General features: G+C 35.3%; 1 protein-coding gene and 1 pseudogene across 2 annotated transcripts in view; both read right to left on the bottom strand.

The window, feature by feature from the left end:
• Positions 1-7502, bottom strand: part of LOC306858781 (UPF0606 protein KIAA1549-like) — a 27699-nt gene extending 20197 nt beyond the window's left edge. The window contains exon 1 of the mRNA XM_079399503.1: positions 7291-7502. Within this exon, the coding sequence (XP_079255629.1) occupies positions 7291-7414 (124 nt within the window). The 5' untranslated portion in view covers positions 7415-7502. The remainder of the gene's footprint in view (positions 1-7290) is intronic.
• Positions 7410-13614, bottom strand: LOC306858782 (protein mono-ADP-ribosyltransferase PARP12-like; annotated as a pseudogene). The gene is made up of 6 exons: positions 13287-13614; positions 12429-12557; positions 10702-10956; positions 10530-10622; positions 10303-10429; positions 7410-7517 (listed from the first exon to the last, which is right to left on the bottom strand). The product of its transcript is annotated as a protein mono-ADP-ribosyltransferase PARP12-like (transcript).
• Positions 13615-13810: the final 196 nt, after the last annotated feature.

The following is a 13810-nucleotide window of genomic DNA, read 5'->3' as shown; positions in this document are numbered from 1 at the left end:
ATAAAATCTAAATATTTATTTTAATATGCTTAAACTATATTACTACTATATTAATAATAATTATTATTATAATAATATAAATATATGGATTAAAAAAACATATTTCATATTTAAGCAAATAATGTGATATTGGCCTCAAGAAGCTTACTTATTATATTATATAAATCCCAGACTTACTGTATAGGGTTAAATTAATATGAATTTTTAGATTGAAGGTTGATAACGTTGAATATATTATACAAATATACTATATGAACAAACTGAGTTATTCCTAACAAACAGTAACAACTGTTGTTATTGTAAACTAAAACTATTAAAAATCAGTTTTGATAACTGAATTAAAGCTGAAATGAATGCAATATAAATATTAGATGAAAAACTTCAACTGAAAAAAGATTATCTTGGCAAGCTTAAGTTAAAGTAAGTTAAAACTACAATAAAAAAATAATTAAAGATATATAAAAATACAAAAAAAAATATACAAAACACATCACTTAAATAAAAACTCAAATTAAAGAGAAAACTGAAAATATAAAAATAAAAAGCTAACTCAAAATATGAATAAATGTTGTAATAGTATATAGCAATACTATCTAACCCTGGTAACAATAAATATACAGTAACCACATATTTAGGATTGGAGGTGATGATTTAGGAATAAACAATTAAAAAAAAACATCATTTGAATATTAGCACACACACCTCCCTCTGGTGGTTAAAGTCTGTAGAGGTTGCAGATCTGATTCTTGAAAGTGCACAAAACAATAATTTCCATTTTCAGACACAAATGGCACTGTTTCTAAAAAATCATGATCCTATTATGGTTTTGCACGGACAGATATAACAGCTAAACTAAAACTCATATCATAAGTCTTACTATAACAGTAAATGTGACTGTTGACTCTTAAAATCACTGTTTTTTATTTCAATGAGCCATATGGTACTGAAGCTGTCTATGAGAGCTGCCCTTTTATTAATGTGACTGTGATTCATCAGCATTGTGGGCCACTGAGGGTAGAACAGAGGGTTTGTGGGTAATGAGGCTGATTGAACAGCACACTGTGGGGGAGCAGGGGAGTACAGCACAGCTGAGCGACATTAGTAGGCCAGTGTGTCATACTAGCTGAGGACACAGAGTGAAAGAGGAAGTCGACATCGCTGTACAGTAGCAAATATGTACTTTTACTTATAGACAGACATCCTCCATCACTATAGACTGAGGTTGAACAGCTTCAAACTTCATGATACCAGACAGCGCTAGACATAGACATGCCCTGTCATGTTTCCTCAGGCCAGATATCAAGTTGTTCATCTTGTTAAAAAACATTTTTCGAAAATAGCAATCCATCTGTTTAGTGAGTCACAATGACACTAACTGCTCGAATAAAATAAATATTTCTAGAGCTGTATGCCAGTCATTAGATATCAAATGTTGTTAGCTAATACAGTATGTTTCCTGTAAGAACACAATTGGGATGCTCGATGGCCCAATTTATTTCAATCTCAGACGTATTTATGACACATTTGTATGCTAATTGTTCATTCCAAAGATTGGTACCTAACATACATATGGAAATTGGCTGAAGTTTATAATCCCTGGACCAAAAAACAACAGGCTCCTTGTTACAATGCTATCTGCTTCATCAGGTATCTGGATAATAATTTATACCTGAACAATGACACTGACAAGACCCGAAAAGACACAGTAAAAATTAAAATCAGAAGAATTACTATTTTGACCAGAACTATTAGAAGTGTTGAGGAAAGTTACTTTTAAAAGTCATGCATTACAATATTGGGTTACTCAAATAAAAGTAACTAATTGAGTTATAGTTACATTTTATTGAAAGTAATGCATTACCTTTGTCACAAATCCTGTCCGTGGACTTCCATCCACTTGCCACCAGAGGTCGCCCTCCCATTATATTGACTCACATTACACAGACTGTTACATGTCACTCCGGACTACATTTCCCATGTTCCATTTCACTGATTATGTTTACACCTGCAGCCAATTGCACACACTATAAAAATCAGTCTAAAACAACCATTCAATGCCAAGTATTGTTTGCATTTGTGATTGGAGAAACAATAAACAACAAACACTACTCTACACTGCTCAAAACTCACGTTTGAATAGTCAGTAATAAGAAAACAAAGGCTGAAACAGCCTTTGTGCAAGCCAGCATTGTAGGCTACTCTTCCAGGTTCAGGAAATAGTCCTCTGTAAAATGCGCTGCACACACTCTAATATTTGGGTTGAACTGTTCTGGAACAGTGTTGTATACAACTTAACCACTGATTTCTAGTTGTGTCCTCTTTTGGAAGCCCAAACAAAGTACTTTGCTTTCACAACTAAACACAGCGTCTCCAGGACATGGCGCCGGCAGCAACAATATTACAGCGAGAATAACAGTTCTGCCTTCTTTCATTGCATATACATTTGGGCGGTGTTTTGCACATCTTCCCACACCATGAGGTAGACGTGGGGGCGTGTTTGAACGAGCCGTTTTAGGAGGGCATGGTCGAGTCTAAACTTTAATAAAGAATATCTCTTTGGTTTTGAGACTTTAGTCTTTGCAACTTCAGGGATCTTATCTATGCACAATCAGCTTGTAACACTCCAAAGAGAAAGGAAAACTTGAAATCGAATCATATGACCCCTTTAATACAAAATATGTATTCATAAGTACATGTTTATTGTCTGCAAATTCAGCTTTTTGAATGTGGTTCATCCAATCTAGAGATGGGTGATGATGATGAACTAATCGACTAGTTGTCCAACAACCCACTACTCTAACGACTAAAGCCGGTCGCACACTGGACGAGAAGTGCAGTGCCGTGTCGCGCCACAAATTTACATTGTTTTGAGTCGTTGCTAGGCACCACAGACAGACGCCGAATGGCACCGCCGGTGTGCGTACACTCATAGAAATTCGAATTGTTTGAATTTTAAAGACGTGGCACAACACGGCGCTGCGCTTCTTGTCATGTGTGCAAGCCTTAACAGTGAGGCTGACTAGTTTATGTAGATTTATCCTAAATATTTAAAGTGCCCCTATTATGCCTTTTCTAATATTACCTTTCATGCAGTGTGTCATGTAGCTGTATGTGAACATAAACTATCTGCAAAGTTGTGAAGCTGACAATGCACGATAACTAAAGTTATTGTCTATCAAAAAAAAGAGTCGGCTTGCAACCGCCTAAATGAGTCATCAGGAATTCGAATCTTATTCTGTTACGGCTGTACGTCACAAAGTAACACATTTGCATAATGTCCACCCACGTTCTACGACACAAACAACTTGCTATCTTATAATTAGAGAAATTAAGAGAAATGTCCAGCTCCAGTCGTGCTTGCGAATAAGTCTCTTGTCGATCAGCCACTTCAACCGTTTCATTATCAGACTCCGGCTCAAACTGGTAAGGTACAATCAATATCATCTTTTCTATGTATTGACAAGTCTCCAGGGCTGTCATTCCGTTCGTTTCCGGCACGCGCTGTACGTGATAGACCATTCACAAAGGACTGCACCATCAGACCAATCACAGCAGCGAGGGCTCACGGAGAGGAGGGGTTTAGAGAGACATTCTTCGAACTGCTTCGCACGATTCGTTTAGGAATCATTTAGAAATGAGGTAAAAATACATTTGTTTTAGGAAAACTAAAGTGTTTTTTGACATTGCATGCATGTAAACCTGTTTTAGGAGACTCATAAAACAATATTAGCAACCTTAAAAATGGCATAATAGGGGCACTTTAATATTTTTATATACGAGTGTAATTTTTTCTTTTTTGTTTAATGAAATGTTGTGTAATGACATGAAACTTCCCTGAAGCTAAAAAACTTGAACTTATTTTATTTCAGACAGTTTCTGGTTTACATTTATTTACTCATTTAATAATTTACGAAATTACTAAAACTAAAATAAATGGAAAAAAGGAAAACAAAAATGAATCCAAAATACTAATAAATCTGTGCAGAGCTGTGGCCCTCCAGGAACTGAGTTTGAGACCAGTTTCTTAATTTCACAATCATTTGTAAGCAAATATGCAAACATTTTGAACTTCACTACTGTAAAAATCTACACTTAGTTAAAAAAGAAAGAAAATATAAGAGTCACATTTAACATGATATTCTAACATGATATTTTGAACAAATCTGTCTATATTGACTTTCATCATATGGACAAAAAGACAAATATGTTCTTTCGTAGAAGAAAGAAAGTTTGGATAAACTGTTCCTTTTAAATCTGGTCATGTACATTATCCTATCTTTGAAGACTCTAATGTATGTGTGTTAAACCTCGAGACGAACCACTCTGGGGAACGACATACGAAATAACTTCAGTAATTAACTTCTGACTCAGTTAACTGTCAGAGCATCCCGACGGAGAATACAACTTCACACAGGGGGAAAGCGAAACCCTGTCACACACACACACTCACAAACACACACACTAGTCCTATGAATGGCTCAGTGGCGTGGTCAGGCGAGGTGTTTCCATGGTGATGCTGCGTGATGCGTGTGTGTTACAGGAGTATGTCACACGCCGACCGCTTCATCAGTATGCTACAGATGCAGCAGAGAGAGCACACAGGCATTTCTCACACCGACAGAATGAGCTCACGGGGCCACGTACACACGTACGCCGATTCCACTGACACAGATTCCCAGGCATAAAGGAGAAAACAGAGGAGAAACTGCATCTATGAATAGCAGCACATTATTACTTAGCTTAGCTTTGATGTTCCTAAATCCAATCATCAATTCCGACCATCAGATACCGCAGAGCCACAGAAAGAGAAAGATTGTGTGTGTGAGAGACTCCACTCCTCAACGCAAGATCAATGGCTTTAATGGGGGGCTTGTTGCACCATAGGACACATTTCCATCACAGCTGTGGGCTCGTCGGGGTGTGTGACTCCTAATGAACCCCATCCTTTCCGACTGAATGTGTGTGTGTGTGTGTGTGTATCTGATGAAGTGGGTGTGCGTTTGAAAGTTGCATCTTCCCTTTCAGAGAGCGTTGAGACACTCTCATCCATCTGTCTGGGATGCGCGCGTGTGTGTGTATGTGTGTATCTTACAGTGATGTGTAACCAGCGTAAACATGCTCATGGTAATCAGCCTGCTGTCTCCAGTTACTGAGAGACTATCTTAAAAATAAAGCTTCCAAAAGGGAGTTTTCTGTCTTAGAAGAACCATTTTGGATTCTTAAAAGAACCTTTCAGTGAACAGTTCTTAAAAGAAGCATTTTTCCTTTTAGTAAAGAAAATTTTAAAGCAGAGTTTCCAAAATGGGGGATTGTAAGTTGATAAAAAGCTAAATGTAACATTGGTTTTGCTTTGTTTCACAGAACTAATTGTTGCCTGGGTTGCGTACTTATGTGTGGGGTGGGTCTATCAAAATAGGGGCAAGACCCTTTTGGGGTAGGGGCATGTTTATTTTGGTGATTTCAAATATCAACATTGGCTACCAGAATTCACTTACCCCACTTTTAACGTGAGTCTAAAAATGGGGGGTTTAATGGCTTAGACACTGTCTCTAACAGGTCTGGTCATAATAAAAATTTAAATAAATATATTAAAATAAATTTAAATAAATAAATGGTGCTGTGTGATTATTAACTTATGGCAATATTCAAATCAAAGGCTGCAATTTAGTTTAATAACATTATAGTCCAATTAAATAATGCTATAATCCCATTGCATTATTATAATTATCAAGTATTCAGTTTTCATTTTACAGTACAATTGTAATTTACAACCGTAATATATTTCTGTCTTTATTTTTTTATAATTAGTTATCTATATATATATATATATATATGTATATATATATATATATGTATGTATGTATATGTATATGTATATGTGTATACCGTATATATATATATATATATATATATATATATTGCCGGTCAAAAGTTTGGGATCAGTAAGATTTTTGATGTTTTTTAAAGAAGTTTCTTCTGCTCATCAAGGCTGTATCTATTTTATCAAAAATACAGAAAATGTGTTGTGAAATATTATTGCAATTTAAAATAACAGTTTTCTATTCTAATATACTTTAAAATATAATTTATTTCTGTTATCAAAGCTGAATTTTCAGAAATCATTCTAATATGCTGATTTATAATCAATGTTGGAAACCATTGTGTTGCTTCATTTTCTTGGGGGGGGGGGGACCTGTGATATTGTTTTTAGGATTCTCTGATTATTTAAAAAGTTAAAAAGAACAGCATTTATTTAAAACAATACATTTTGTGCTACAATATACAATGCTGTTCAAAAGTTTGGAGTCAGTACATTTTTTCTTTTTCTTTTTTTAAAGAAATTAATATTTCTATTCAGGAGGGATGTGTTAAATTAATAAAAAGTCATAGTAAAGACTTATCTTGTTAGAAAAGATTTCTATTTTGAACAAATGCTGCTCTTTTTAACATATTCATTAAAGAATCAAAGAAAAAAGTATCACAGGTTCCAAAAAACAATATGAAGCAGCACAACAGTTTCAACACTGATAATAAATCAGCATATTAGAATAATTTCTGTAGGATCATGTGACACTGAAGACTAGAGTAATGATGCTGCAAAATCAGCGCTGCATCACATAAATAAATTCTATTTTAAAGTAAATTAAAATAGGAAACCAATATTACAAATTGCGATAAGATTTCACAATATTACAGTTTTTTCTGTATTTGTGATCGAATAAATACAGCCTTGATGAGCAGAAGAGACTCCCTTAAAAAACATCTTACTGATCCCAAACTTTTGAGTGGCAGTGGATATATCATTGTGGAAACGGTTGATTTAAAGAACCTTTTTTCTTTTTAAAGAACCTTTTATGCAATGGAATGGTTCTATGGATGTTAAAGGTCCTTCATAGGTGCCAAGCAAGAACGAAGCTGGCCATTTCTAATCTGTATAGTCAGCCTGTCACTTCAAGGTAATTTCATTTTAAGAATTCACTCTGTGGGTAGATATGTGCTTTCTTCAGTGCAGAATCTGTCTCACACACATCTCAATACAATTCACTGTGAATCCCATTCATTCTTCACCTCTAACTGCGAAACACGTCATTCACACAAAGAGAGAATCACTCAAACATTCGCCCACCGTTCCTCTGACGTTCAAATCATCCGTGATGAAAAAGACTCACATTTTATAATACTGACTCACATTAGGTCCATAGAAACGAAACGAAATGTGACGGAAAAGTGACAGAAAAGCAGAAGTACCAGCCTAAAGCCTAACTTTTAGTGCACTCTGTGATGAGATACCTGCAATGGTTGTGCCAGACATCGCCATGAAGCCCACCAACATCGCAGCGACGAGCAGAAGCGCGCAACATCCGAGCAGTCGCCGCGAGCTCCTCAGGACCATCCTTGAACTGGAGCTCTCCATTTTTGCAGGTTTCTTATTCAAGACAGGCCATCTGACCCTGATAAAATGTCCCCTGGATAGCCACAGGTCTTCCCGCTTGGTACCCTTCCTTTTCTATACGTAGCTGTGAGAAGAAGAAACACATAATCTGTTAGAGAGTAAAGCTGAATTTCACATTAGTTCAGAGCTTTATGAAGGATGAAATGAAAGCATCACCATCATCCTATATATATACTCTGTAGGTTTTTAGGTTCCATTATTGGCATATATCAGTCTGAAATATACCGTGTATATATTGTCTTGGGTAATAGGTATATACTGTTTATTTTATATGATTTTGAAGAATCAAGAGCAAATGGCTGAAGATGTTTCTCTAGACGTTAGAGTCAAACGTTTCAGAAAAGATCTCAGAAATGCCTCAAACGGTGTCCAGTTGGTCAAGATCCCAAAATCTGCAATCAAAGGTCTGTGATTTGAAAATGAACTTTTTTCACAATTATGCAAAAAAAATTTGTTTAAATTTGAATTGTAGCTTCTTTCTCTATCAAATTGCTATCTAAACTCAGATCAAAAATATCATTAAAAGCTACATTTTGTGAAATAAGACCGACTCGATCTATCTATCTATCTATCTCCTGAAAAAATGGTGGAAACTGCTAGTAAATTTGACCAAAACTAATAACAATTTTTACAGTCTGTCTGTCTAACTTTCTATTGATATATCTATTTATTCTTAAAAAATGGCAGTGAAACAATTTTTCATTCAAAAATTGCCTACATTTCACAAATAATTAATTAAACTGGAAAAATAATTTTACAGCCTATACAGTTCCTCTATCTATCTATCACATATGCATCATCCGTAGCATGTATATTTTCATGTATTTCAATGCCGTGAAACCTAACGCCATAAAGTCACTATCCACACTGAGAATGTAGGTTATAACGACAGATCATCGGTGCGCGCGGCCCATGCTCCTGTGAGGTTAATGTCGCGCGCATCTTGTCAGACAGGTACAGTTATAGATCTGAAGCAGATAAATAGCGGTACAGATGGAAAAGGGCGGGTGTAGGAACAGACTAAGCGCATGCATTGGGTCAAAGATCGAAAAACAGCATCTTCAGACGCGCATACCGGCAGGATCTCCCCAACCCCAGATCATATGACACATATTTATAGTATTTTTAAATGGGTATCGACATGCAAGGATACAGAAGGTGAATGGCAGCGTACATCGGAGTCATTTTCGTTACCTGTCATGTTGAGATGCACCTCGCGCGGATGCGGCTCACGCGCGCGCCCCCTTTACACACCCGATATCATGATGACAGAACGGCCATACATAGAGAATATCGATGCTATCAATGCAAGGGATCAAATCAGATGAAACATATCATATATTTACGCCGACAGCTCCTCGTATAGACGGTATCCAGTTCGTTGCTCGTGCGTGGTTCATTTCCCGGTATCCGGTGTAGATCTAATTGTAAAGAAGCGGTTCTTGCTGTTCCCATGCACGGCCCATTTCCCGAGATCCCATCCCCTGCGAACACGCTGGACAAATTGCACCGCTTAAATAAATACGTGAGCCGCTTCTAAAAGATACAGTTGGTAGCGCATGTCTTCGGCATAAAACACTCCACAGAGGAGAAATACGCTTCTTGATATCTGCTGCGCTCCGGAAAGACCCGCCCCTTGGCTTTATTCATAAGAAACGTACAGAATAAAGGAGGCACTGTCATTGGCTATCACACGCCTCTTACGCTCATCTTATGGTAACCTCCTAATAAGTTTTATGTAACTATTGCTGTTACTCAAACTGTTGTTTGAAAACGCATTTGACAAGGTTTATGTCATATTATGTACAGATTTATTTAATATAGTAATTATATTTTATGCATGATAAATTAACAATGGATTTATTATAGTAGTAACCATGTTTTTTGTATAACCACAGTTTAACTACAAATAGCATGGTAAAACTATGTGTTTTGGTTTTATTTGTAGTAAAACCATGGTTAATTGTCGTAAGGGATAATTATAACAGTTTTGCTATAGTATCAATTGGGTTATTCTTATTAGTAAAGTAATAATATAAAATAATTTTATATAGGGTACATACCTTTTTTGGTCCTCTTTAGGGAGATTTAAGCATTTGTCACTCACTAAAATGTTAGATGTTTTTACATCATTGTAGTGTTTGGTAGATAAGGAGGACTTTAGGGAAAATGCACAAAATTATATTGAATTATTATGATATATTAGGCACATCCCTCAACACTTACCATAGAAAATATTCTCTTTACCATACACCAGGATTAAAAGATTCCTGATTTATTCAAAGATTCATTAGAGGTCAAATGAACCTAAATGAAATCCTTGGTAACATATGACTGCGATGACTGTTTCAATGTGTGTTGAAGCCTATCAAATACTCCTTTACGGCTACTCCTGTCTTCGTGCACTTACCTCTACAACCAGGAATGATATATAAAAAATTTAAATAAATTATTTTAGCACGGCTATTGCAATGTACAATCAGTTAAATTTTATTTTCTGATATTTTTGTTATTCAATTTCAAGAGAAAGCCCTTCAAAAGCAATAAATAAATTATAAAATAATAAACATACAATCCCCATTAAGTTCCTCCCGTTAGAATAAAAACAAAATAGTAATAAAATAAAATAGCAAAAAAAAAGGACAGGGGGAAAAAAATAGTGCTGTCAAATGATTAATTGCATCCAAAATAAAAGTTTTTGTTTACATAATATAATATATAATATAATACATAATACATATATTATGTAAACAAACACTTTTATTTTGGATGCAATAATCACGATTATTTGTTTGACAGCACTAAAAAAAAAATGTTAAGCAAACACATGCATGTGCATTTCTACTGACCTGTGTTCATTCTTTGGGTCACAGTAAGCTCTCTCTATTTCCTCCATGTTTCTCAAATCCCTCCAGCCTTTCCCATCATTAACCTCCCATTTGTATGGAAGATTAAAGTGGACAAGAACGCACTGCTCTGAAGCAATAAAACAAAACCATTACAACTTAAATCTAATGTGAATGGCTTAAAGAAAACCAGATTAGCAGAGATAACTTGACACCAAATGGACACCAACCCTGAAACTTGCATTTCTGTTTTATGAAGTGGAGACAGATTTCATTCTTCTCCGTCTGAGCAGCCGGTTTGATGCCTTGATCAGATATCAGTTCTGAAATGTATATGAATATGTATGTATAATACGAATTACTGTATATTTAATATGTGTAAACTAATATAAGTGCCCTTACCATTGCTTATTATTTGTGAGTTAAGGCGATAAACGTTCTGGTAGATGTAGGGCAGGTCATGGATGATGTCCCCCCGAGACCACGTTCCTCCAGCATCCTGCGGCTGTGCTCGTCGATACTGTGCAGCCGTTTGCACTTGGGGCCGAACAGGCAGTCGTCTTGCACAAAGTGCTGACAAATGTGCACTTTAGTGCAGCGCTCCATAAAGGTACAGGCCCCGAAAAGCCCTGTGCCTTTATTATAGTGAGCACACACCTGTGTACATACAGCATGAGGTGAAGTCTCATTAAAAATTATGATTTTTTAAAATGTTTTTGAAAGAGGACTCTTATGCTCACCTAGTCTTTCAATTTATCTAAAATACTGCAAACATTAATACATTGTGAAATATTATTACAATATAAATAATATTTTCAGCATCATTACACCAGTCTTCAGTGTCGCATGATCCTTCAGAAATCATTCTAATATGGTGATTAGCCGCTCAAGAAACATTTTTTATTATTAGTGTTGATAATTCATATTCAACAATGTCCATTCAAAGAATCCTGAAAAAAAGTATCAGCTTCCATAAAAACAAAGCAGCAAAAACAGTTTTCAACATTGATAATAATAATATTAATAATTACACACCAATAATAATTTATAACCATTAAGCACCAAATCATCAAATTAGAATGATTTCTGAAGAATAAAGTGACACTTAAGACTGAAGCAATAATGCTGAAAATTCAGCTTTGCCATCACAGGAATAAATTACATTTTAAAATAAATTGAAACCGAAATATATTGAAACAGAAAATATTTGTTAAATCAAAACAATATTACTGTTTTTACTGTATTTTGGATTAAATAAATGCAGTCTTGGTGAGCACAAGGGACTTGTTTCAAAACATTAAAAAATCTTAATAATTCCAAATTTGATCGGTAGTGTATATGCAAATTACAATATTCAAAACCACACATGCATTTATTAATAATTAAAGTAAACAAATTAAATGCATTACAAATACAGTGAAACTTCCAGAATAAACCAGTGCATCACAGTGCAACATTCTACTTTACCTGTTTATAGGACATTCTCCTTTTTTTTTTTCTCCAAACCAAACTGGAGAAACACACTTAGGACACCTGAAGATCTTAGAACCATCTGCAACTCTTCACCCTTAACGTGGACCACAATTCTTCTCAATTCACCACTTGTTTTTTTTTCTTCCTCCCCTCAACATTAACATACTGACTGGAACGCTGAGGAAGTAGAACGTCACTTGGATAACTTACTGGTTGACTTTATCTTGCTGTCTTGCTTTTTTGTGACTTTTTTTTAAGATTACAGGGGTTTGACTGATGGTACTGATTAGATTGCACCTTATCCAGGATATAACGCAGAAAACAAGCTCCTTTTGCGTTCTGATGGACTAATTACATACTCAAATATTCAATTACTTCATTGTGTTTTTGAGGGTAACCAGTTGCTGATTCAAGCATGCCAGAACAAACGTCTGAGCTGGTTACATGAGCTCTGTTCTACTCTGAAAACTTCTCGTAACTGAGCGTGCAGCGAAAGACACGAAGGAGGGTGTTTCAAACGGCAGGAGAGGTACCTGGAATGCAGAAATATCCCAGTCATAGCATTATTTAGGCTTCGGGGAGGAATTCTCTCATGAGAATGGAGTCCAAAATACATTTAGGTGGCTATTTTAGCCTTCCTGTTTGCATTTCCTCACCTCTGGCAGTAGGGCAGGGTCGTTCTGGAGCAGAAGCAGGAAGAGATCATCCTCGTTCAGTTCATGAAGCATACATTCAGGGGATAGATATACTGTGACTGGATATCATGGGAGAATTTACACTCCTTCCTGACAAACACAAACACATAAGCATATAATGATTTTAGGGCTCTATATAATTTTCATTTGTGTAAGAGGTTGACTGATATTGCTTTTATATGACTGATACAGATTATTTTCATGTACAAATATGTAATAACCAAAATGCAGAAATGATTTTTAACTGTTTTATCATTGCTTTTTGAGACAATAATAACTAAATGATCATTATACTAAATATTACACTTAAAACATATGAATATTATACCACTGAATAGCATTGAGGGGTGTTATTATTCATATTAATGAAACGTAATTTATATGAATAGATACTATTATTAATATTAATGAATCTCTTCTACATAATAACATAGAAAATTGTAATTAAAATAAGTTAAAAATAAATAATATACTGGCGAATCTCTGTTTATTATCACAATCATTTCATAATTCACTGTACTATTATTCTAAAATGTGAAAAATAGCCATAAAAAATAAGTAGGTGTGTGAAAACTTTTAAAAAGTAGCGTAGGCTATGTTCAAAGCAGCAATATACACAAAATAAATGCAAAATATCAATGGGTCTTACAGAAATTACATGAGTTATGAATTAATTATTTTTCATGCCACTAAACTCATGAACTTACATGATGACAGCTAATAGCTGTTGTTATTTATAAGTATATCTATTTAGTCTTATATTATTTATTATAATGCGAATATTTTACACTAGATATCCAGATGTTCTACCAACCTTACCTTCCTTTTCCATATCTGCAGTTCCCGTAAACGTAATATTTGCACAAATGTAAATCCTGACACTCGTAACATTCATTCTTGGAATATTTCTTGCAGAGTCTCAGAGATGTTTTGGCGACGACGATGCAGTCAGGCTCTTCTCCATCCTCTGTTCTGGGTTTGCTCTGGACCACTGAGAAGCGGGTGCATTTCTTAAACGATATACCAGAAATCCTCTTCGGAGAAAGCGCTGGAGGACCTTGTGGTGCAGCTGAGATAGTTCCATAGAGCCTTTATTGCTGCATAATAAGCTGGTCGCATAATGTATGATCCGAGAGTAGCCCGACATGTCTGCGCAGATCTGAGACCACTGCTGGGCTGCTGTCTAGCTTTGTTAATAGTACAGTTTCTATTCTGTGTCTTATGTATGCATATTGTAATAATTCTGTAATAAACACATATTTATTTATGCAAACAAATTATAAATTGCTAAAACGGATATATGTTCACTCTAAATAAAAAATGTGTCTATTCTAATAGTTGTC

Source organism: Barbus barbus, assembly GCF_936440315.1.
Source record: "Barbus barbus genome assembly, chromosome: 39".
Lineage (NCBI taxonomy): Eukaryota > Metazoa > Chordata > Actinopteri > Cypriniformes > Cyprinidae > Barbus > Barbus barbus.
Note: the sequence above shows the minus strand (reverse complement) of the source record. Positions and strands in the feature narration are given on the sequence as shown.